The sequence below is a fragment of the Stegostoma tigrinum genome, chromosome 2, assembly GCF_030684315.1.
Source record: "Stegostoma tigrinum isolate sSteTig4 chromosome 2, sSteTig4.hap1, whole genome shotgun sequence".
Classification (NCBI taxonomy): domain Eukaryota; kingdom Metazoa; phylum Chordata; class Chondrichthyes; order Orectolobiformes; family Stegostomatidae; genus Stegostoma; species Stegostoma tigrinum.
This window is the reverse complement of record NC_081355.1, coordinates 24,400,442-24,426,935: the sequence shown is the minus strand read 5'-3', so window position 1 is coordinate 24,426,935 and position 26,494 is coordinate 24,400,442. Positions and strand designations below refer to the sequence as shown.

At 42.1% G+C, this 26,494-nt stretch overlaps 1 protein-coding gene across 11 annotated transcripts in view; it reads left to right on the top strand.

The window, feature by feature from the left end:
* Positions 1–26,494, top strand: part of LOC125448871 (catenin delta-2-like) — a 1,175,930-nt gene that overhangs the window by 847,093 nt on the left and 302,343 nt on the right. For all 11 annotated transcript variants that reach the window (XM_059652900.1, XM_059652905.1, XM_059652902.1 and 8 more), the window contains 5 exons: positions 7,454–7,488; positions 7,976–8,092; positions 8,470–8,654; positions 12,186–12,729; positions 18,742–18,936. In XM_059652900.1, coding sequence (XP_059508883.1) covers positions 7,454–7,488; positions 7,976–8,092; positions 8,470–8,654; positions 12,186–12,729; positions 18,742–18,936 — 1,076 coding nt within the window. The remainder of the gene's footprint in view (positions 1–7,453; positions 7,489–7,975; positions 8,093–8,469; positions 8,655–12,185; positions 12,730–18,741; positions 18,937–26,494) is intronic.

Genomic DNA, 26,494 nt, shown 5'->3' with positions numbered 1-26,494 from the left:
GTACAGTGGATGCAGTATACCACATTGGCAGATGTGCAGGTGAACCTCTGCTTAATGTGGAATGTCATCTTGGGGCCTGGGATGGGGGTGAGGGAGGAGGTGTGGGGACAAGTGTAGCATTTCCTGCGGTTGCAGGGGAAGGTGCCGGGTGTGGTGGGGTTGGAGGGCAGTGTGGAGCGAACAAGGGAGTCACGGAGAGAGTGGTCTCTCCGGAAAGCAAGCGGAGGCTTGGGGACCGCTTTGCAGAACACCTCCGCTCAGTTCGCAACAAACAACTGCACCTCCCAGTCGCAAACCATTTCCACTCCCCCTCCCATTCTCTTGATGACATGTCCATCATGGGCCTCCTGCACTGCCACAATGATGCCACCCGAAGGTTGCAGGAACAGCAACTCATATTCCGCCTGGGAACCCTGCAGCCATATGGTATCAATGTGGACTTCACCAGTTTCAAAATCTCCCCTTCCCCCACTGCATCCCTAAACCAGCCCAGTTCATCCCCTCCCCCCACTGCACCACACAACCAGCCCAGCTCTTCCCCCCCACCCACTGCATCCCAAAACCAGTCCAACCTGTCTCTGCCTCCCTAACCGGTTCTTCCTCTCACCCATCCCTTCCTCCCACCCCCAGCCGCACCCCCAGCTACCTACTAACCTCATCCCACCTCCTTGACCTGTCCGTCTTCCCTGGACTGACCTATCCCCTCCCTACCTCCCCACCTACACCCTCTCCACCTATCTTCTTTGCTCTCCATCTTCGGTCCGCCTCCCCCTCTCTCCCTATTTATTCCAGTTCCCTCCCCCCATCCCCCTCTCTGATGAAGGGTCTAGGCCCGAAACGTCAGCTTTTGTGCTCCTGAGATGCTGCTTGGCCTGCTGTGTTCATCCAGCCTCACATTTTATTATCTTGGAATCTCCAGCATCTGCAGTTCCCATTATCTCAGATACTGGGAAGTGGTAGGCATAAGCTAGACAATCACCTCAGCAGATTGGTTATGATGAATAGCAATAAGATCAGCTGAATGATATGTTTTACAAAGCTGTCAAAGTGAGAAAATTCCTTGGACAGAACGCAGCAGGATAATGTGTGTTATTCTGTTGAAGTTGTTACTTATATCTGTGTTTTAAAAAATCCGAGTAAATACATCTCCATGCAGGCCAGGACCTCCAAAAAACATTTATTTTCCTAGCTCCTCCCTCATCTCTTGACTCTGAATTTTCAAGTTGCTTATCTCATTGTGTGTTAATTGCTGCATTTTGGATTAGGATCAGGGACTTAAACCACAGAAGGAGGGCATTTGGCCCATTGAATTATGCATCAGATGTTTTTCTTTATTGTTTATCCCTTCACACTGGTTATTGTCAAGCTTTCTTGAAGTAGGTTTTTAAAAACAAAACTATAAATGCGATAGCAAGAATAGTGACGCTATCACTAATGTATCTAACCTGTACTTTATGTGAAACTGTGGGCATGCAACATGCAAATAAGTTGCATTGAGAATGGTTGTTCTGGCTGTCAAGATTTATGTGTAATGTTACAGTTGTACCCGTGCATTCGTGGCCCAAACAGACTTAGTGATGTTGGATTATGGTTAGAATTAACTGTTGCTTAGATTCAATGTAAGCCCATTAGCCAGAGAAAGCAAAGAAAAAATACACTAAACTTCCTAATCTTCCCGAGTTTGGAAAATCTCTTTCTCATGTTTCTTCAACAGTCGTGTATGGGTGAAAGAGTATTAACTGATTGCAATTTCTACAACCAGGACTTGAGCACATATTCAACTGCTCTGCATAAGGCCTTGCCTGCTTTAAAAGGCTATTTTCTAGAGCTGGAAGGAATCAGCCCACAGCAACCTTGTGTCTCTGTCTGTTATGGACTTATCGGTAGGAGACAGGCGCCATGATGTTGTCAACAACTACACCATTAATATATCATGCCACCTACAGAACAGTAGAAGATGAATTAGATTATTAGTCCTTCTACATCCAGCAGTTCCTATGTAGTGCACCTTCTCTGCAGTAGTAATACTACATTCTGTCACTCCATTCTGTGACCTAATGCTGCTTGGACAGTACGATCTGCCTGTAGAGCACGCAAAACACTTTTCACAGCGTCTCAGTCGATGTGACAACAATACATCAAATCTAATCAAATATAAAAAAGTGTTTTTACCCCTATTGTCAATGTTGATGGAGGTTTCTTTGTAACCTCATGTAAACCAGCCCTAAGAAACACAGAACACTCATTTAATATATTACAGATAATGGGAACTGCAGATGCTGGAGAATCCGAGATAACAAAGTGTGGAGCTGGAAGAACACAGCAGGCCAAGCAGCATCTTAGAAGCACAGGAAGTTTCAAACTTTTGACTTCATTTTCTACCTGGGCATTGCCAGAAACTGTCATGGCAGTTTTGGTTTTCCATGTACTACCAATAACCACTGTAATATCAAGTCACTCATTCAGAAAACCTCACCATTTCAGAGCAATACCTGCACATATTTAGGGCTGGTTGTTGTAGGAAAATGGAAATGGCAGCTTGTAAGAATAGGGCTAATTCAGTTACAGCCCTTTAAAGCAAATCTGCATGAGTGTTCCTCTGATGGTCAGGGACACTTGATGTTTCCTTTTATTCTTTATCATTTACAAACTCCACACCCAACCTGTTCTGTTCCAAAATACTCCAAAAAAGCTCTCAAATTATGTCACAACCTACTTGAATAATGCAATGGAAATCCAGCTCCACTATTCCTGGAGTCATCACAAATATGAAAGTTTCATTAAACTATCCAAAGTCCCTAACAACCTGAATGCAAAACCCAGATTAAAAGAAAACACTCATTAGGTCACCATGCTCAACAAGAAACCAACCATTTATTGCAAACTGATCATTTTTTACAGATGACAAGTGCAAATTACTAATTTAAAGCTCACAATGTCTGAAATTCTGTCCCTTTTAGAAGTTCATATTTGCATACAAAAATAAAATGACACAAATATCATGGGTGGAAAAGGAAGGAAAGAAAGTCAGTGAAACACAGTTCTGGCACCAGTCTGGGTTACAGGCTGAAATAATTTTCTTTAGTACCTCTCTGTTGCTTTTCAGTTTAATGTGGAAAACAAGGGCTGAATGGCGATCTAAGGTTATTACATCCAATTGTTTTCAGCTCATTTGAGCATCTCTACAGTGTTTGCTCACACAGTGTGAACCTTCAGTATAAACTCATACACTATCCTCAGCTTGGAAATTTTTCATTCTGCTCAGTTTGAGTTCCATTTAAAACGTGTTATAGAGTCATAGAGATGTACACCATGGAAACAGACCCTTCGGACCAACGTGTCCATGCCAACCAGATATCCTAGATTAATCCAGTCCCATTTACCAACATTTGACTCATACCCCTGTAAAACCCTTCCAATTCATATACCCATTCAGATGTCTTTTAAATGTTCTCATTGTACCTGCCTTCATCCCTTCCTCTGGGATACATATACACAACACCCTCTGCCTGAAAAGGTTGCCCCTTAGGTCGCTTTTAAATCTTTCCCCTTCTCACCTTAAACCTATGTCCTCCAGTTTTGGGCTCCCCTACCCTGGGAAAAAAGACCTTAACTATTCACCCTATCCATGACCCTCGTGATTTTGTAAACTTCTATAAGGTCACCCCTCAGCTTCTAACACTCCAGAGAAAATAGTCCCAGCCTATTCACCCTCTCCCTTTAGCTCAACCCCTCCAACCCTGGCAATATCCTTGTGAATCTTTTCTGTAGCCTTTCAAGTTTCATAACATCTTTCCTACAGCAGGGAGATCAGAATTGAGCACAGTATTCCAAAAGTAGTCTAACCAACATGCTGTATAGACACAACGTGACCTCCCAACTACTATGCTGAATGCACCAACCAATAGAGGCAAGCACATCAAACACCTTCTTCACGATCCTGTCTACCTACAACTCCACTTTCAAGGAACTATGAACCTGCACACGAAGGTCTCTTTGTTCAGCAACACCCCTAGGACCTTACCATTAAGTGTGTAAGTCCTGCCCTGATTTTCCTTTCCAAAATGTCACTCTCACATTTGTCTAGATTAAGATTTATCTGCCACTCCTCAGCCCATCTGATCAAAGTCCTGTTGTACTCTGAGGTAGCCTTTTTCGCTGTCCGCTACACCTCCAATTTTGGTGTCATCTGCAAACTTACTGACCACACCTCCTATATTCCCATACAAATTGTTTATATAAATGACAAAAAGCAGTGGAGCTACTTGCTTTATAGTTGCTTTCAACGGCAAAACGTTCAGCTCAGGCAAGTTTTTCACGGTCACTCAGTCAGGCCCTGCATGAAGTTTGCCTGAAAATCCTTATTGTCAATTTGTTGCTAACATAAGAGAAGGAAAGGGATTCCTCCTAAGCTTTTAATCCGTAGATTTGAAAAATATTGATGGACAATATGAGAACCAACTAACATGTACTTATTATCATCAATTTTCAATGCTGCAGCGTATTCCCTTTCGTGAGCTAGTGAGCTGCAAGTCTGCTTACAGATCACTGGCCTGATCCTGTAGGATTTAGTAGGCAATGAGAGCTGAATGGCCATCCACGTTGATGTGTTATTAATGCACCACATTAGCCTCTCAATTTCTGAATAAACAGATGTAGGCTTGGAATATGAATTTTTACCTTGCCCAATGGAAATCAACGCTATTGTCAGATTTCTTGACAGAACCTGCTGATTATATAATGCTGGTGAAGTCAATGATGCCATAGGGTTTTGAATTTTATGCCACGATCTAGAACACTCATTGAACGGTAATGATAGTGCGAGTTGAAGATTTGACACAAGTTTCAGTTCTTTGACATCCACTGTGATTACAGGTCTGCAGCTTCTCTCTGTACAGATTACGAGCTTATCAGTGATCTCTGTGAAGGTTTTCAAATGTGGCAGGGTTAAACAGCAAAAACGCAGACAAAACCACATCCTTGAAACATTTGAACATTAGAGTCCTTGACATGTTTGCATTTATCATGGATGGCTACGAATATCAACATTTGCCAGCGCCATAAGAATTGGTCACAAAGATGCCACTTAAATATGCCAACTTTATTTTGCAGTTTAGTCCCAGCAGTTTGAAGGCTGTGTTGATTTACAGTCAGGTTTTCAAGGTCTTCAGAAAAGTCAGGCCTTCAGGGAGGCTCAATCAGCTTAAATTGAGACTTCAAGTAGGTTCATTCAGATAGCTTCGTCAACAACTGTGTAAAGTGGCAAATTGCATTAGCACGGAGACATATACTGTAAGTGCTACAGACTATGTTCGCTGCTGGACATCTGTAGCGAGGATAACTGCAACATAGGCGCTTCTTTCAGACTGCATTGAGACAAAGCATGTAACTTCAAATCCAATCCATACTGATGAAATGAAACACAGTAGGATTGCTATGTTCTCTAAAATAAGATCATTTGATTGAACTGAAAAGGATAAAATTGCGGATAGTATGTCAGTCAAAGACAGTGAGACAGTTCCCAACATTACTTCAGTATAAACGCCTCATAGCAAGGAAATATGGAAGCAAGCAATGGCAAAGCGGCAGTGGTAAGTGAAAACATCCAGGAGAGAAATACTTGCTATTACTGTCAGAGAATGGAGGACATGGATGCACTAACAGAATGAATGGGTCATCAACTAGAAAATTTGCTTGGCTTTAATTTCATTTAAGATGAATATTTACTCCTGTTGTAATCACAAATGCTGAAGACAGTTTGCCTTTAAGGAGGAGTGAGCAGAATTGACCATGCAGAAAATGTCAACACTGGGAGTGAAGAAGAGGGGCTTCCAGTATGGGATATTTAAGATCAGAATGGAAGCGCAGTTCTAAGTGCAATGGGTTCTAGAGTGCAGCATTAAATCCCAAGACACAGGGTTTTGTTGAAATGTTTTTAATGAATAAAACAAACTGAAGTGACCAGTCAAGTTCAATGGAAAAATAGCTAATGAAAGAGATGTATGACTGGATAAAGTTCAAACAAAGTCGTGCTACACCCACAAAAGAGTGATCCAGAAGCTTTGTTTCGGTGCTGCAGAAGATGTCACACTTGCACTGTATGCGAAAAGACTTCCATGTTCAAATCTGGGCAGAAATATCACAAAAGTTTCAATATCCTTATGTGAGGGCAAGAATGTCTGAGAAGGATTGGTTTTCATGCTGGATTTGAAACGTTAACTCTTTCTCTGCCCACAGGCGCTGTAAGAGTGCTGAGTTTCTCCATTTATCTATAATTGCACAACAGTGATATGTGTGTTTCCGTTTTGAGGGTTTTTATGGTACAGTGGTAGTCGCCCCATCTCGAGGCCTGAAGGCCTGGGTTCAGGCTCTGCCTGTTCCAGAGATGTGTCAATACATTGTTGGAACAAGTTGATTTTAAAAAAAACAAGTGTAATCCAGGAGGATTTGTGTTTAATTATTTCTAAATATCTCTGTATTCATGATGAGTCAGTTTCTGTTTCGAAGAGGGTCAGAGAGATGAATGTACATCATGGTGATAATAGAGGCTTCTTCATGATTTTATTGACAGCTAAACCAATACCTCAGCAAGTTTATCCAGTGGGCAGCTGAGCAATGTGGACTAGGAGGTTGATTCCCAGTTTGCATTGAATTTTCACTTTTGTTTTATGAATGATCAGGTTGTATCAGGGGATGTTGCAAAAGGGAATAATGCGGATGAAGCAGGCTTGGCTTCCTGGTCCTGCATCCAGTTTAAATATCCTGCAAACTCTGCTGGAGTTACACACAATGAGTGAAGACCAGATTAGCTTCGGCTGCAATGACCTAGTAGTTACACAGCCTTCTACCACTGAGCTGGCAAGCAGGTCAGCATACTGTGAGGTACCTTGTATTCATAGGGAAATCTACAGGAAAAGAGATGGAGAAAGTTAGAACATCTAGAAGAAACTAAAATCCAGATTGATTCTCAATCAGTTTTAAATCAATTTTAAATTCTCAAACCTGTTCATGCATCTTTCTGTGGCCTCACCCCACCTTCCCCAATGCTATGAGCTGGAAAGTTCTCAGAGCTGCACCTCTTCTGACTTCCTACACATCCATGATTTTCATTGTTCCACCGTAGACAGCCAGGCCTTCAGCAGCCAAAAATCTTAGTTCTGAAATTCTCTTCCCAAGCGTCTTTGCCTCTGTATATCGTCGTCATCCTTTAATAGGCTCCTTAAAAACTGTCTCTAATGCACTTGTTAGTCATCTAGCTCAATATCTCTCTATGTGTTAAATTTTGTCAAATCACGTACCTTAGGACCTTGTACTACATTAACATACTACTCAAATATAAGTTGTTGAACTACTATGTCCATGAGCTGGCTTACTATTTATAATGAAGGACGTTAAATGTTATAACAGTTTGCACATGCTGATTTATATAATTTTTCTCTTTGGATTCTTGCAGTTCAACAGAGGATTCCTTTCGTTGGCACGTACAAGGTAAATTCACCTTTTCTTTTTAATATTCTTCCCTTGAAGGGGTTAAATGTTGAGAACCTGCCTGGCTTCCCCACCCAACTTTCCCCTCTTAATGGTTGGCGATTGTAAGATGTGAAGTGTTGGTTGGCACTCCTTGCTACATTAGTACAGATTAGCTACCCATAGTTAGCTTCAAGCTAAAGGAGGTTGTCTGCTTGCAGTGTAAGGCAAACAGAACATTGTAGCCTCTTGCACTGGGACTGTTCCATTGGCAGCTTCTCAAATTGTGTCTGAAAAACTGACACTAATTGGGCAGCAGTGCCAACTGATGATGTGCCTGGGTGCCATTTATTTTTAGATGGCGTTTGGAAGGATAAATGCTGCAGTAATTTCTCAGAGACAAAAGCAAGAATTCTTTCAGCGTTCTTCAGAGTTGGTCAGGTTAACAGTACATTAATTGCCCCCCTGTTCTCTACCTTCTTTTGAATCGTATGCATGCATACCTCAGATTCACAGAAAAGTGCGGATGATGAAATTACCAGTGGCTTGGAGCTAGTGGACTCCTGCTTGAGGTCCCTTCAAGAGTCTGGAATACTGGACCATCACGAATACACTTCAACTGAAAGTAAGAGTAATTTGATTTAATATTTAGCTTATTGCTATTCTGAAGAAGGGTCACTTGACCTAAAACTTTAATTCTGCTTTCTGTCCACAGATGCTGCCAGACCTGCTGAATTTTTCTAGCAGTTGCGTTTTTGTTTCTGGTTTCGGGCATCCGCGGTTCTTTTGTTTTTTTTTTGTTTACCTCATTACAATTTGGGTAGTTGAATAAAATGCTTAACATCAGCTCATTCATTCAGAGGGCTGCTATGGGCGCATTCCTGAAAGGCCGCAAGCTTCAAATTACATTGGCTAAACAAAGGACTTATTAACTAATTAATGTCTTCTCTGCTTCAGTGTCAAGACCATTGACTGTATACTATCAAATAATTCTTTGCGCAGGATCGAACCCTCTCTCCCAGAGTGCCTCACATATTAATGCCAACCCAGAAGGGTCCTACCAGTACTCCGGCAGTTACCATAGCAACCAGACCCTCTCCCGAGGTGATTCGACCACATCGCAGCTCTCTGGGAGGACCTCCAGTGGTCAGATTGGAGCAGGCATCGGTGTTCATACCTACAGTCAGGTACACAGTATAAATCTATAAGGAGAATGAGCACTTCAGATGAAAGCACAGGAAGAAGAGAAAGAACTTGGCATTTACATAGCACCTTTCTCAACCTTCCACACATCCCAAAGCGCTTTAAACTTCCAAAGTATTTAATGAATAATTTGCCCTCTTGTAGTGTAGGAATTGTGGAGACCGAGATGTGCATAACTAGCTCCCACAAACAGGATTGAAATCAATAATTAGATAATCTTTTCCAGTTTTGTTGCTTGAGGAATAAATAACTCTTCTGCTTTTCTTCAAAACAGTGCCATAGGATTTTGTTTTTGTCTGAAAGGACTGGCTACACCTCAGTCTAAATCTCAAACATCATTGCCTCTCTGATAGTGCCAGTCTCCACAAGTCCTCCGCCAGACTCCCAGCCTAGACCTGTGTAGAAATTATTGGAGTGGAATGTGAACCCTCGGCCCTCAGACAATGATACAAGAGTTCTACTATTGAGCCATAGAAGACAACTGGGCAGATGAGGCATTCAGACCTCCTGTTCATAACTGGTGCAGCTATTAAAGGGTTTAACGTTTAACACCTTAGAAGCTGTAGGGCTACTAATTGTTCTTAGCCTTACTCTGTGAGACATATAAATGCCGCTGTGGGCCAGCACTTAATGTCAATCCTTAATTGCCCTTGAGGTGGTGGTGAGCTGCCTTCCTGAACTGCTGCAATCGACGTTGTGAGTACAATCAATTGCTGTTGGATGGACATTCTTGTCAAACATTGTTGCAACTGAGTAGCTTATTAGGCTGTTTGGAGTGCAATTAAGCATTACGTGCGTTATTGTGAACACCAAAAGATGGCAGATTTTGTTCCGTAAAGGGTACTAGAGGGGAGACAATGGCCTAGAGGTATTATCGCTGGACTGTTAATCCAGAGACCCAGATAACATTCTGGGGACCTGTGTTCAAATCCCACCATGGCAGACAGTGGAATTTGAATTCAATAAATGCCTGCAATGAAGGGTCGAACGATGACCGTGAACGACGAACAACAACCGTCTGTTGCCAATTGTCAGAAAAACCCATCTGGTTCACTAATGTCCTTTAGGGAAGGAAACTGCCATCCTCACCTGGTCTGGCCTACATGTGATTCCAGATCCACAGCAACGTAGTTGACTTGCTGGGCAATTAGGGATGGGCAATAAATGCTGGCCAGAAGTGATGCCCTTATCCTGCAAATGAATAAAGAAAAAGAACTGGTTAGTTGAAATCTCTAGACTGCCAATCAAGTCAGTAAGTTAAGTGTTCCATATAACCTTCTGAATTGAATTGAACCGAATCATCTATTGTCACATGTATTCAATATTCATTGAAGCCTGACAGTGTAGGAACAGGCCATTTGGCCCAACAAGTCCATACCGACTCTGTGAAGAGCATAATACCCATACTTACTCCTGTACCCTGACCCTGTAAGCCTGCATTTCCCATGCCAACACATCTAACCTCCACATCTCTGGACACAATGGACAATTTAGTATGGCCAATCCACCTAACCTGCACATCTTTAGACCATGGGAGGAAACTGGAGCATCCGGCAGAAACCGACACAGAGACGAGGAGAACGTGCAAACTCCACACAGACAGTTGCCCGAGGCTTGAATTGAGCCCGGGTCCCTGGTGCTGTGAGGCAGCAGTGCAAACCACTGAGTCACCATACTGCTCAATATAAAATATAATGAAAAGAACAAAGAACAAAGAAAATTACAACACAGGAATAGCCCTTCAGCCTTCCAAGCCGGCGCTGATCCAAATCCTCCGTCTAAACCTGTCGCCTATTTTCCAGGGATCTGTATCCCTCTGCTCTCTGCCCATTCATGTATCCATCTCGATACATCTTAAATCGTGCCCACCTCTAAAAGATTATACTGTTGCCACGCATTGGCACCATTCTCATTAACTTAAAGTAAAATAAAAAATAAGGAAAGATAACTTAAAAAGAGTTAAACCTCCAGCTGATCGAACCAGCCAAAGTTGTTTCCTTTCCCCCCATTTCCAGGGTTTTCATAATTAATAAACAAAAGTAATAAAAGGAAATTTCAGAAAAAGTTGTTTTTAAATGCCTATGATTTTTCTGCCTGGTCACTCATATCAGAGTTCAGGAGATCAAGCTTTAATTTATGGAGACGCCAGGGTAAATAACACTGGGGGATTGCCTTTGCATTGGCTGATACACATCAGCATGTACTGACAACAGTATATGTATTATTCTACCTAACCCAAAAGAGGATGTATAGAGCCCAGGATCCAGAATGTGATTGAAATTTCTAGCAGGTTGGCCAAAACTTCTCAGTGAGCAACAGAAGTCTGCATTATCACAGGCGACTGGAAAACTCTCTCAGGAAGCTAAAAGGAAAGCTCTTCATTCTCCCAGGCAGAGATGATAGCAAACTGATTTTTCTCAATTATTTACCTCCTATATAAGTTCTGCAACACTCCCAACATTTTCCTCTTACTTTTTCCCCACTTCCTTCGCCCCAACATTTTCTCTGTGCCTTCTTCAATCTTAGTTCTGGAATTCCTCCCTAAATCTCTCCAGTTCTTTGTCTTTTTAAGATTCTCCTTAAAACTTCCCTTATTCCAATGTTTAGTACTTCATTTTGTGTCTTGGTGTCAGTTTTAGTCTGACTGCTTAACTGCAAAGTGCCTGGAGATGTTTTACTGTGTAAAACAACCCTCTGTAACTTTTCAGCTCTTTTGGAAATCTCTTGTCCTTATACTTGCGTCAAGTCTTGTTGACCTATCACCTCTGGTTTAACAACCTACAGTGGATTTTGTACTGGTTGTGTCTTGAATTTGCCAGTCTCATCCTTGAAGTCAAAACCCTCCAAGCTTCTCACCGTCTCTGTAGTTGTCTCCAATCTTCCAAGGTATATGCACTCCTCAAGTTTGATCTCTCGCACACGTCCCAGCTACGGAGCACAGTGGCTCAGTGCTTAGTACTGCTGCCTCACAGTGCCAGGGACCTGGGTTTGATTCCACCCTGGGGCGAAAATCTGTGTGGAGTTTGCATATTCTCCCCATTTCTGTGTGTGCTTCCTCCGGGTGCTCCAGTTTCCCCCCACCGTCCAAAGATGTGCAGGTTAGGTGGATTGGCCATGCTAGATTGCTCACAGTGTCCAGGGATGTTCAGCCTAGGTGGATTATCCAGGGGAAATGTAGGGTTATAGGGATAGGGTGGGGGGGAGGGGATTGTCAGTGTGGGATGCTGATTGTAGGACTGTGTGGACTTGATGGGCCAAATGGCCTGCTTCCACACTGTAGAGATTCTGTGATTGTACTTCAAGTGCCTAGGTCCTAAGCCTTAGAATTCTCTACCCAAGCCTGTCTCATGTCCGTTAAGATGGTCGTTCGAATAACTGTGTCAAATTTCTATTTGCCAATGTGCCTTGGAATGTTTTATGCTGCTAAAGGTGCCATTTAAATGCCAGCATTTGTTGTAACTTTGATTCAAATGCCACCCTCTAAACTAAAATTTGTCTGTCCCCCTCTGCTGCAGGTTAACCGAGTTGGTGATGGCAGTCGTACTTCAGGGTCAGACAGCTCCCCATCCCACTCTGCATCACAGTCAAGGGAGGCTTTTGTGCCAAGCCAGGGGAGTGCATTCCGCCTGCCTGACTCTCAACACCCATCTTCAGTCTACTATGTCAGTGCCACACTTCCAGCTCAGAGGGTGAGCTCTCCCATGTCCCTCCAGCGGACAGGCTCACCGCCGAAGCTCCAGCGAGCGGGCTCAGCTGCGGAAAGCAGTGTCTACAGCGCTCAGCGGCTTGCCTCCCCCAAGCAAATGGCATCCCCCAGCCGCCTCTCCAAGTCCTACAGCACCAGCTCCCCGGTCAACATCGTGGTGTCCTCGGCAGCCCTGTCTCCCTCGCCCCCAGCCATTGCCGCCACCTCGCCCGCGCACCAGGCTAGCTCAGTCCAGCCCAGCTATGCCACACTCTCACCCACCAAACGCCTCGGTCATCCATCTGATCCATACGGCAAACATCCGCAGGACCTGTACGAGCGCTCTACTCTCCAGAGGCCTGGCAGCCTGGCAGGTAATTCAGTTTGGCAGATGGGCACCTTTATCATCACGAGAGATGTTTCGCTGTTTCAGAGAAAGGATATTGGAGACAATGCAGGGAGGATTTACAAGATTACTATCAGAACTGAGGCCGTCCATCAGTCTGGAAAAGCTGGACAGATTGTGGCTGTTTTCTGTCAGGGGATGTTAGAAGTTTACAATTATTGAGGGATTCAATAGAGTAGTCACAGAGAAGATCTTTCCACTTGTGGTAGAATATAAAACTAAAGACCATGTTTATAAGATGACCACACTCATGAATTTGAGGGAAACTAATTTGCTCCCTTGAGTGGTAAGAGTGTGCAACTTAGTATCATATGGAATGGTTGAGGTGACTTACATATTACACAGAGTTTTACATTGCAGATTTATTGGTGGCTGTCTTTACATAATACCCCCTTGCTAGGTAGAAACACCTTCTTAATCTTTACTCCATCAAAATTTAAAAGATCCCAGTGCAAAGAAAATGGTGAGGTCACTCAATAGATTTAAGAAAGAGATGAATAAATTTCTAGGTAATAAAGTTGAAAGGGATATTGAGGAGGATGCAGGTAAATGGTTTTGAGGTAAGCAATCAGTCAGGACCATATTGAATGATGGAACAGTGAGAATGGCCTACTTAAACTGCTATAATCTATGATTCTGTTTTTTTTTCCTTTTGGGCCATCTCTTGGTCCTTTCTTGAGAAAACAGTTCCAGTATTTCCTGATAATTAGTTGTAACTTCTCCATCTTTGTAAATCTACTTGCTGTTCTCTCAAATGTTTCTATATCTTCTTTGTTAAATGGAGACCATATTTGGTCTGACCTAAGTTTTAAATGATAAAGCATAACTTCTTTGGAATATTTTCCTCTTTGAAACAAACCACAATGCCACGTTTGCACTTCTTATGACTCTGTTTGCCATAGCTGCACATTTTAATGATTTATACCACTATCTGATTCTTTACCTTCCCATACAAGCAGTTAGATTCCAATGAGTAGCTAGTTTCTCACTGTTATTACCAAAAATGCAACATAGCATTCATATCAGCACGGGGTAGCGTGTGCATGTATTTAAGTAAGAGTTAAAAAAGCGTGAAGGAGAAAGAAACAGAAGAACATGTTGATTGGGTTCAATAACGTAAATAGAAATGGAGAAAACCTGTGCAGTGCATAAACATTGAGCACAGACCTGTTCTTGTGCTGTAAAGTTCAGTACTATATATTTTATTAACAAGAGTCGCTTTTATGAGCAGTGTTTTGGCATAATCCAGAATGGTAATTCTAAAACCTACATTTGGTGAAACTTCCCACCGTGGCTCCCAAAGAGCAAAGGGTCATTCTGTGCAGCTGTTGTGCATAATGTTCTGCAAAAGTCTTAGGTGCCTTTCACATTCTTTAATATTGATTAACAATATTAATGCAAGAGTCGGAAATGCTATTTTTATTGTTACTGATTCAGTTACGTTTGTGTTTCAATTGAATCCAGAAAGGAATTTTTTAAATAGCTTTCCAAATTACAAATGCTTTGACATGATTGATATTCATCACATTTGGTTACAATGTTGCAGCAGTTGCAGATTAAGGTTGTATTTGATTAGGTTGTGCAGACAGTCACAGCTCCCATACTATGTTCTGTGGGGTGGTAGAAATGGTTAGAAGGTAGTGGGGGGAGGGGTTTGGTGGTGGAAGGTTATGTTGGTAATTGGGAACAACCTCTTAATTTCAGTCTTCCTGCTTAGCTTCTCCATCTCCACATTCATTGCTGTGCTATCATTGAGCCTGTTTTCAGCTGCCCATGCTCTAACCTCTTGAATTCCCTCCCTAATACTTCCCACCACACTATCTCTGCTCCCCCAAAGTTACTTCTTAAGACCATCTAAAGAAGTTTACAGCAATAGGGAAGTGCAAAGCTGTAGAAGGATTTAACCAGAAAATCAAGTCATTCCAAGACTGAGAACCAATGTAGCACAGTGGTGACAGATGAGTGGAATATAATTGTGAGTTAGGATATGGGAGGGAGACATTTGGAAGAACAATGAAGTATGCCACTGTGGGAAGAATAGTTGATTCATATTGTCATCCAGGACAGATCTATGTGCAGAGTAGCAACACTTAATGGCATAGGAGCAAGATGAAAACCTTAATGCTCAACTATGTTGGTGATGAATGTCTGTGCCAGGGATGAAAGAATTGGCACTTAGAAGCTCAAAACAAATTTTTCAAAACATTAGCAAGCGCTTTACTCACACATCTGTCTAAAATGCTTTTCTTTACTCACTTACCTTTAGCATTAAGAGATAGTAGGAACTGCAAATGCTGGAGAATCTGAGATAAAAAGGTGTAGAGCTGGATGAACACAGCAGGCCAAGCAGCATCTGAGGAGCAGGAAAGCTGACGTTTTGGGTTTCTCAAGAAAGGTCTAGACCAGAAACGTCAGCCTTCCTGCTCCTCTGATGCTGCTTGGCCTGCTGTGTTCATCCAGCTCTACACCCTGTTATCTCCACCTTCAGCAATAAACTGCCGACATAGAAAATATTATCAGATGAAGGCCACATGACCCCCCCCAAAAATGCTGCTGTAGCCTTTCAACATTATGATGTGAGTTATAAGGAGAGGTTGGATAGTCTGGGACTTTATTCACTGGAGTATAGGAGGTTGAGAAGTAACTTTATAGAGGTTTATAAAATAATGAGGACTATAGACAATGGCAGGTTTCTTTACCATAGGCTGGGGAATTTCAGGACTATTTTTAAGTGTGAGGAAAAAGATTTAGGAAAGACATAAAAGCTTTTTTTTAATTCAGAGAGTGGTTCATGTGTGGAATGAACTTCTAGAGGAAGCGTTGGATGCGGGCTCAGTGGCAACGTTGTAGACATTTATTTCAGTACATGAATAAGAAATGTTTGGAGGGATGTATGGACTAAGTATAGGCAGGTGGGACTAGTTTAATTTGGGATTATGGTCAGCATGGACCAGTTGGACTGAAGGGTCTGTTTCCGTGCTGTATGACTCTAAGACTATGTCTCTATCTACAGGCACAGAGTCATTGCAGAGGGTGAGGGAATGACAAGTTCACTCAAATGAAAATGCTTCTTTTCCAATCAAACTTTTATTACTTTGTGGGTAGTTGTTTCAACCATTCACTCAGAATTGAGCCTTGTCCAAGCCAAAATAGATGATGCTTGTTCACTATCTTTTAACTTTAGAGAAAAATACTTCATATTGAGAAACTCAAAGTAATAATAGGCCCGAAACGTCAGCTTTTGTGCTCCTGAGATGCTGCTTGGCCTGCTGTGTTCATCCAGCCTCACATTTTATTATCTTGGAATCTCCAGCATCTGCAGTTCCCATTATCTCTAATAATTTTTGTATTCAGCTTTGGACTCCTCCGGAGAGAAGGAGTTCTGCTAGAATGATAATGGAGGGTTTTGCAGGATCTAATTTATGTGGACGGTTTCTATAAAATTGTCTTGTATTTCCTGAAGTGTAGAGGATTGAGGACTGACCAGATCAATCAGTTTGGAATGGCAGTAGAATGGATAGGAGATTAAGAACAAGGGAGCATAATTTAAAAATTTGAATTAGACTCTTTCATCAATGAAATCAGGAATCACTTATCAATACAACAGTAACAGAAGTCTGGAATCTGAACTTCAAAATGATGGGGAAAATTTATTCAGTGCAAGTGTCAGTAATGTGGAAAATGGAATTGAGGTGCAGCTCAACAATGGCTTAATTAAGTAGTATATCAGACATAAGTGGGAGTGGGAATTGAGTGTCTTATTCCTGTTCTAAACATTCCTGTGCCTCTGAAAGCATTCTGCCACTGTGACCTACAAAATAACACCTTAACAGTCAAATGCCAGAACCGCTGATCTTACTTTACAGCAGCGAGCACATTTCCAAAGCAATTGTCTGGCTGTACGGCGATTTTAGGATATTCAATGTTCATGAAATGCCAAATATGTATTCCAGCCTTTCCATGTAAATCTTACCATTTCTCTGCTGAGGTATCTTTGTGGTTAGAGAACACTAGAACAGACTTGACGAAAATAGCCTGTCATAAAACAATCCAGGAAACTCCACTGATCCTCCCATTTCCTGGAGAAGGAAGATTGCAAAACAGAAAGCTGAACAGGAAAAGTTCAAGACAATAGCTTGATTCATGTGAGCTAATTACTGCTGATTGTATCTCGTTGTCACCTCTAATGCAAAATACTACTTTAAGGAGCACTGTAGCTGTATTAGCCTTTTACTCTCACCTCTATCTCTGAGTCAAGGCCGTGGAATTGAGCCATTAATTTGAGATATTTGTTATATGTACAGCTCAATCATTGTAACTGGGAGCCTCTTTCACCAGTTCGTGTGAAATGACCTTGCTGAGAGTTCATATCAGGGTCAGAGCTGCTCTCTAATGCTCACTATTACATCTACATTGCACCCTAGCATCATTTGAAAGTAGTACTTCAGTCCAAGAAAATAATAAGTATTTGCACAAATTTGTTTTTGTCAGAGCCTGGAGTGCAATTCAATTTACTCCATCCAAAATATGCTTTACTATGGCTGGAGCTGCTGTGCTTCTGCTGACTGTTCCAGTGCTATGAATCACGCATAAGTTGACCCTAATACTTTGATATTAATCCATCTAATCAATATTGCCAATCGAAGATTAAATGCAGACAAAATTACTTCATAGTTTTCAAAGATATAGAAGCAGATGTTTTCTTGTTCTTGCACGTATATTATCAAACACGCCCACACCAATTATCTCCCTTAAATATACATACAAACTGCCAGAGGTGTAAATTCTGTTCTTTTATTTCCTTCACATGTACACGCAAGTTATCTTTTATGTGTGCGTGTGCATTCTCAATTTTGTCTGTGCAGTATCTCATACGTTTCTGTCTCTTCTTCTCTCATATACATTCTACCTTGCAGATGTATGTTTACTCACACATCACCTGTATGTATGTACGTGGGTATCCATACATAGCTTTCAAAAGTAAAAGGAGATACTTTTAATGGCTTAAACTGTTTATGCTTTAAACGTTGTTCAACATTGTGCTCATCATAATCGAGCTGAATACTTTCATATCAAGCCTGCCAGTCAGCTGTGATGCAAATGGATTAACTCATTCAGCTTTGCCCTGCAATGTCCTTTGCATACATACAGCTTCTTGCTTTCTTCCTTCCTCTCTGTTGACTTTCTACACCGAGCATATTGCCCAGTCTCTTTGTGATGTAAGCAGTTATTACTAATTTGATCAATTGATTTGCTTCCACCTCCATTCTGCCAAGCGTTTCAGAAGTGTACTGCTCTAATTTGTTTTGTCTTCTCCCTCCCCTGGTACAGGTATTCCTCAGAAATATGACCATCTGGCTTCTTTTCATATTTCCTCAATTATTGCTCCCTCAATTCATCTTAAGAGGGTCCACCAGAGCAGCATCATGACAACTGGTTTACTAGATTCTGCCTGCCTCTTGGTTGGCACAGCATGCCGCCCATTTGCTTGCTTCCTATTACAGCGTGGCTCAAGTCAGCCTTTTGGAGGCCAAGCTCTGTCTGGGTACTCCATGGCACCTACTAGTGAATGGCATGAATCTGCTTTTCATGTTGTGGCTTAAGTCACAAGCGTCTCTTTCATTCCAGTTGATTTTGTTCCAGTGCTATGAATCACATGTCAAATAACCCACACTGGCCGCAGACTCCAGTGGAGGGTAGAATCAGGTGCCGTGTAAATCCAGGGACGTCTTCAATTTTTCCAGATAGCTCCTAAGCAGATTGGACTGACATCACCGTTACCACCCCCACCCCCACCCCCATACTGCCACTATTTCAGGATTGCTGTCTTATTTCCGAACAAAGTGAAGAATGGGACCTTGGTCTCACATCCTTCAAAGAGCTGTGCAGGCTCAGAATCTTGTTGGCTTTTTATTTTCTGTTTATATTGACTGTGGGTCTTGAGCTCTCAAAGTGTTGTTTTGTCTCTCGTGCACCACAGCCAGTTCCCGAGCCTCCTACAGCAGCCAACACAGCCACCTGGGCCCAGACCTGCGCCCGCTGCAGTCTCCAGAGCACCACATCAACCCCATATACGAGGATAGAGTCTATCAAAAGCCCCCTTTGAGGAGCCTAAGTCAAAGCCAAGGAGACCCGCTGCAGGCATCATTTGCAGGAACATATCGCACTAGTACAGGTACAGTGATGTATATAACCTGTCGTACTTGTCACCGAGCTGGACTCTAACACGCATTGTATTTTGATAAGTTTTCCACCTGATGCTCCTGCCCCTCTCCAAAGCTTTAACATACATCACAGCTCTCAATGAAATGCCCACACCTAAAACAAAAGCACGAGCTCGCACTGACAATGCACCCTTGCTGATCTAAGGACATTCCAAAGCACATCATAACAAATTCAGTAGCTTTGAAGTGTGAAGCTCTGTCATGCTGTAGAAGATGAATTTACACGTCGTAAGGTCCCACAAGTAGTGCCGAGACAATGACAGTATCATTTAGAGTTATATAGCGTGGAAACAGATTCTTTGGCCCAATTTGTCTGATCCCAATCTGTCTTAGTCTCAGTTGTCAGCATTTGGCCCATATGTGTCTAAACCTTTCCTATTCATGTACCCATCCAGATGTCTTTGAGATGTTGTCATTGTGTCAGGCTCCACAACTTCCTCTGGCAGCTCATTCCATACCGGCACCTCACTCTGCATGAAAAAGTTATTGCTTAGGTCCTTTTTAATTCTTTCTCCTCTCACCGTAAACCTATGCTGAATACTTTTGGTCTCCCCCATCCTACGAAGAAGACCTTGGCTATTCACCTTATTCATGCCCCTCATGATTCACCCTGTTCATGCCCCTCCACAGAAAAGTTTTGCAAGGATGTTGCCAGGACTGGAGGGTTTGAGTTCTAGGGAGAGGCTGAATAGGCCGGGGCTGTTTTCCATCATTTGTCTTCATGATGTTGACTGAGGGATAAGTGTTGGCTTGGACACCAGGAAGAACTCTCCAGCACTTCTACAAATAGTAACGCTATTATTCTTAACCATTGGAGAGGACAGGTAGAGTGTGCAAGGAATGGCGATCACTGTTACTTATTATCCTGTAGATGCTGAACCCAGGCCCCTAGTAGCACACCTATTGGTGGATAAACGTTTATTCTGATCATCAAGTTATTTTCAAAAGCTGCTGCTGGACAAATTTGAGTTAAGGTTAGTTTTAGTTGAATTAATGAGCAGGAAATATAAGTAACTTGTTCTGTGACTTCATTTGGGACTATTCAGCATTCATGGGTGTGGCAGTTAAAAAAGCTTTCAGGAACATAACAAATTAGCATGAAAGTGTTATTTTATTGCCTCAGAAAAAATGCAGTGAGAGTCAAATGTATTTTGTGTTTAAAGCCATTATTATTCAGCACTGCCTCAAAGCCCAGTTACTTCTCCAAATTCCTCTTAGTCCAAGGATGTGTACATTATGTGGATTGGCCATGCTAAATTGCCCAAAGTGTCCTGGAATGTGTAGTTTTGGTGGACTAATGAAGGAGCAGTGCTCAAAAAGCTTGTGATTTCAAATAAATCTATTGGACTATAACCTGGTGTTGCGTGACTTCTAACTTCGTCCACACCAGTCCAACACCAGCACCTCTACCTGGATTAGCCATGGGAAATGCAGAGTTACAGGTTTCGGGTAGGGGTATGGGTCAGGGTAGTATGCTATTCAGGGAGTTGGTGTGGGCTTGATGGGCTGGATGGCCTGCTTCCATGTGATAAGGATTCCGTGACTCAGTGATTCTGACCTAATAGACCAGGGAATTAATAGCCCAAATCCTATAACTGCTGATGTTGGTCACAATTTATTTCACAGAGCCATTATTTTAGTCCAGTTTGAATCCGCTAACTCATCCTGGAACATTTACCACATGACCATCCACACCCAAGGACCACGCTTCCATGATCCTCCATGATTGGTTTTGTAAAACATTGCTTTTCCACATCATGCAAACTGATAACAACTCAGCAAAATGTGTTCACAGTGATTCTTCAAAAACACACAATTTCTTTAACACACTATAATTTTTCTCCCTTGCTTGCTTGTGGAATTGTCCTGGAGATTAATCTTTAATTCCTGGAGTGTCCGAGACAAAACTTGGGGAGATAACAATCTGAAGTAGAGATGATTCAGTTTTGTGTTGTGTCTTGCTTGTTCTGACATGGATATTACTACTGGCTCGGGTGCACGAAGCTGAGCAAGATGACCGTCTCTCAGATATAGAAGATGCTCAGTAAAATTTGCTGTTGTCGTTTAGAAACAGCTTTGCACAGAATTTTCAGGCCAAAAAGACAATCAAAAACTTGATCATTCAATCATCAAATCACTGTTCATGTCCATCAGAACCATGCGATGGTTTATAGCAGAAAAAGAAATTAAATACATTTTAATGGCCCAAGGCATTTCACAGGTAAGTAAAAAGGCATAAATTGAACTTGAACCAATGAAGGAGATATTAGGATGAAAGCTTGATCAAAAAGATAGGTTTTGAGGAGCATTTTAAAGGAGGAAGAAGAAGTGATATGGTTTATGGAGGAAGTTTCATGGCTAGTTTGTATGGAACTGCATGTACTTGCCTTAGCTGCATTTCTCTGGATACACTCATCCATCAAAAATTACTTTCAGCGTCATTTAAAAGGTCTATGATCTGTCTTTATGGTCTGAAGAAACAGGGCAAGAAAATTCCTGATTGATTTGACTTCTTCACAGCGTAAATGTGAAATGACAGGTGGAATCATCAAGGTCTGCCCCAAGGTTCCACAAGTGAGAAACATGCATCCATGAACTTGGCTGTGTGAATGAAACATGTGGCTCGCTGTTTGGATTTCTTCCTTCAGACTCTAGTGACAGTAAACTTCATCGTTAGCTTGGCTCCTTCATAACCAAGCTATTTCTTCAGACACTGGCAGTGGAAGTGGTGAAGCTTGACCCTGCGCAACAAGCATACTTAAATAAGGCAGCCACTCTGCTCCCTGATGCCAACCTGACAGTAGCAGACAATCAGAAATTAACTCATCAGGGACTTCACTCAGTGTCCAAGAGAATGTTGATTATGTGCAATGAAACTTAAGGGACGTGATTGTTAGGGACAAATCCCAATTGATGACAAAAGGAAACTAGCAAATGGGAAAATCTTGATGATAGGTTCAAGGGAAACAAGGAACAGTGGAAGCCACACTTTTAGGCTAGACAATATAGCATTCTAATTATGTGCTCTGGAGCAGTGGAATGAATAGGCAAATTGAATAAGATGTGGTGTAAGGCAAGACTGGATATGGGGACCCAGATGGGAGTGGGATCAGGGAAAAGAGCAAGAATAAATGGGAATTGATAATGTAGTGGTAATGTCGTTTGTCTAGGAATCCAGAAGCACGAGCAAATGGTCCAGGGATGTGGATTTGAATTCAAACTCAGTGAAAATCTAGGATAGAAGGCTAGCCTAATAGCAACCATGTAATATTGGCAGGGCATTGTGAAATAATCAAATGAAGAATTTATAACTACCACCTCTCTGATAAATCATCCTGCAGTAGAATGCATTGCAGGCAATGTCCTGTACAAATGGGAAGGTCCCTGGATCAGAGATAAAAACAGAAAGTGTTGGAGAAACTGTGGTAGCATCTGTGGAAAGGGAAACAAAGTTAATGTTTCAAGTCCAATACGGCACTTCTTTAGGCCCTAGATCTGTTTGCAAGTGTTTCTGCATAGCACAAATTGAGGGAATTGCAAGTCAATCTGAAAAATGCTGTTGCGTGAGCACTCAGTTAAGAACTTAGCTCTGAAGGGAAACACTGCAGAATCAATTCTTCACATCAACATCCCAATCATGTCTCATTGTTCATTTAACTCTGAAAAGAAGGCTACCTAAAACTCACCAACAACTCACACTTCACCAACAACACACAATGCTAACTCTCATTCACAAGGGCATGAAGCATTCAGTAGGCAGTGGCACATACCCTGACAGAATACAGCAGGGCATGCATTCTCTTAGGGCACTCGAGTCACATTCTCTTGAGATGTCTGCGCTACCACCTCTGAGCCGGCTATCTTTGATAGTTAGGATGGCCTCCTATTGCCATTCCTAAAGCTGAGAACCTCTTCTTTCTTGGACAGCCTGCAGGGTCAGATGTAAGGATGCTAAAGCATGGCATCACATTTTTTTCCTGGTCTGTAACATCCCTGAATGTTTGGGGGTGATGAGCAGAAGTTGCGTGAAGCTCCATGGTTGCAGAGAGTGAAGCGCTGTGGGCGTTCCTTTGAGCTGTGACATCTGCAAGTTAGGGTCCCAATGGCCCTGGCAAGAAATTGAACCCTCTGATGTCTGCCCCTGAAATTTGGTGTTTTACTCATGTATACATATGTAATGAGATGAGAAAAAAAGTCATTGGTCAAGAAAACAGAAAAGCTACTTTCTCCTTTTAGGACCACCTCCACATAAGAACATGGCTCCACTTATAGGCACTGTACAGCAGAATAGAAGAATATACTCAATTCTAGTGAGTTTGGGTGATCTTATCTAATTTCCTCATTGGGCACTGACGTGGAAACCTCGCACTGAGAGACTATGTGATGGTTGGCATGGAATATGGAAAAAACTGTCAAACGGTCCACGTTTGGCAGCTATCCTGGGATTAAAGCTGTGATATACACCAGAAGCCTTCACAGAGTTAAGTCCACTTTGGGTTAGAAATACAAGACTGTATTAATGCACCTCCTGGCTTGCTATAGTCATATGACAAAGGTTTTCAGCCTGAAACATTGGCTTTCCTGCTCCTTGAATGCTAGATAACAAAGTGTGGAGCTGGATGAACACAGCAGGCCAAGCAGCATCTTAGGAGCACAAAAGCTGATGTTTCAGGCCTAGACCCTTCATCAGAGAGGGGGATGGGGAGAAGGTTAGGAAATGAATAGGGAGAGAGGGGGAGGCGGATCAAAGATGGATAGAGGAGAAGATAGGTGGAGAGGAGACAGACAGGCTAAAGGGGCGGGGATGGAGCCTGTAGAGGTGAGTATAAGTGGGGAGGTAGGGAGGGACTAGGTCCGTATGGGGAGGATGGACAGGTCAAGGGGGCGGGATGAGGTTAGTAGGTAGGAAATGAAGGTGCGGCTTGAGGTGGGAGTAGGGGATAGGTGAGAGGAAGAACAAATTAGGGAGGTGGGGACAAGCTGGGCTGGTTTTGGGATGCAGTGGGGGGAGGGGAGATTTTGAAGCTTGTGAAAGATGCAGTCTGACCTGCTGTGCCTTTCCAGCTTCACACCCATAGATTCTGGCTTGCAGCATCTGCTGTTATATAGTCATATGAACATCACCATGAGACACTCACCATACAGCCAGCTGTATGAAGACACAATGCAAGTTAAACTGTTTTGCTGGTTTAACTTTGACATGACCCATTTCCGTATTCAAACCACACTCCTGCACTGAAAAGTTCACAACCTTGATGTTGCTTTTAAAAGGGGACACTTCCTTGTTATCCAGGCATGCTGAAATTGATCCATGACTGTTATTGGCACTGATGTAACATTGTCCCATTAATTGTAAATGTTAACAAGGTAGATGACTCTTCTGAATTTTCTCCTTCCATCTACGGAGTTTTTTTTATACACAAGTTTTGCCAGTGATGAGAAGCATCTGTTACATATAAATAAATGATTTGACTTGAATTGGAAAAATCACTCCTACCACCAATACTGATTTATCTACTGTGCCATGGAACTCGGGTTGGGCAGGAGTAAACCCCTTTGCTAAAAACAATCGCACGTTATATCTTGGTCAGTTTGTAAGATTAGAAAGAATGTAACCAGCCAGTTGAAAATCTCCCTGTTACAACAGGGCAAATGTGAAGTTGCATTGGAGCATATCCAATTTCTGAAGGATGGAGTACAGCCTGTGTCCCAAGCTGATAATATGCAGGAATTCTTCCTGACTCTTTGCATCCTCTGGTTTTTTACATGAAGTTATCTTCCTATTGCTTCAGAAAATTTGGCCATTGTGTACTTTGAAAGGAAGATTATTGTTTGCCTAAGTTCGATTGCTGTTCATTTTTGGAGCAATGGGTACAATCTCACAATCCGTTCCATTCAGTAACCCTACGTACAGCACTCCATAAAGAGGCCCTGGGAATTGAGTATTATAACAAAGTGAACAATTTCAACGATAAACGCAAGGTATAATGCATGCACTGGGCAAGTTCTTATCACATTAACTTTAACAGCAATGCCTATCCTTTGCTGCATCTTTATGAAGTCAACAGCTGTGAGCCAAGATTGTGTTTCTCAGCTGCTCTGAAGCTCTTTCTCAAGTGGATCATTTTCTCCCAGTTCTCTGCCTCAATGTACTTAACAAAACCTGATCAAATTCAACTCCAGGCTTCTCAGGCTGCAGGCTGCCCAAGGGATAACGAAAATGAACTTTGGATGGACACATTCTTAATACTGTCGTGACATCTCCTCTTTGTGCTTGATAAGCTATATGATCTCTAGGGCCTCTCTAAGAAGACAGCTGCAATTGCCTCTTCCTTATGCGGCATCCCCCTCGTACCAGAGCTTAAGTATCTGGCCTTGGTATACATTGTTTTACAGTCTAGAGATGAGAACACTGCTTGGTGATAACAGTGAGCAAACATCTTAACAGTTCAGCTGCTTGAATGTTTTCACTTTCACTCATTCATTACACATTATTATTTTTATTGAGCGTGCTGTTTTGTGTGTACTGGTCAGATAATATGGTGATTATATTGTTAAATTGTAAGCCAGAGAGCTGAATGAATAACTGAGAAAGTACAATGATCCTTCAATTGCAGTGTGTGAATTTTTATTCATTTTTGTACATCTGAAAATAAAAAAAGACAAATTAATGTTAGTAATAGAGACAGGGAAGTGATTGAATTGGGTCCATTTGTTCAGACATGTCCTTCAGGAAAGGAAACATGGGATCATTGAACTCAGGTGCAGGAGCAGGCCATTCAGCCTTTCAAGCTATGTTGTGCTATTAGTAACATCATGGCTGATCTCGTTTTTTTTTGTTTCATCACCCTTGCCCCCTTTGTTTACATGTAATTTTACTCCCATGCCAGCAGGGTCTTCTCTTAACTATCCTCTGAAATGGCCCTGAAAATCAGTCCATGCAAACCTTTCTGATCTCTGAGTGTAACTCCTCCTGTTTTTGGCAGCCGGTGACTGAATAAAACATGTCCCATAAATACATTTAATTTATGGAATGAGACTGGTCTGCCCGAAGATTTGTTCATAGGAAGTGAAGTATCATGATTACTCTATTATGTGGGCCAGCTGCCCACACCATTTCACAACCTGAAACATTATGTTGAATGAAAGCTGCCTATGTCAGGCCAGGAGCTTGCATTCTTTATCTTCAAATGATTGGTACTTCTGATTATCCCAGTAGCAACGATATCTGGATAGCAATTGAACATTATTTTCCAATGATCAACAGATTGGCCACTTTAACTTTGGAGGAAAATCACTAGGAAGCCCCCATGAAAAACCATGAAAGCCATTTATTCCTGAAGTTAAATCAGGTTCTAGAGGAAGTCTTGACCCTTGACTTTTCAAGTCGACGTAAACGATAAACACACTCACCATAACACTGCATGAAAACATGGGATCAATGATGGTATTAGATAAGTTTCTCTTGAATATTTAGGCAGAGGTTAAGGAGAATTCCTCACACAACAA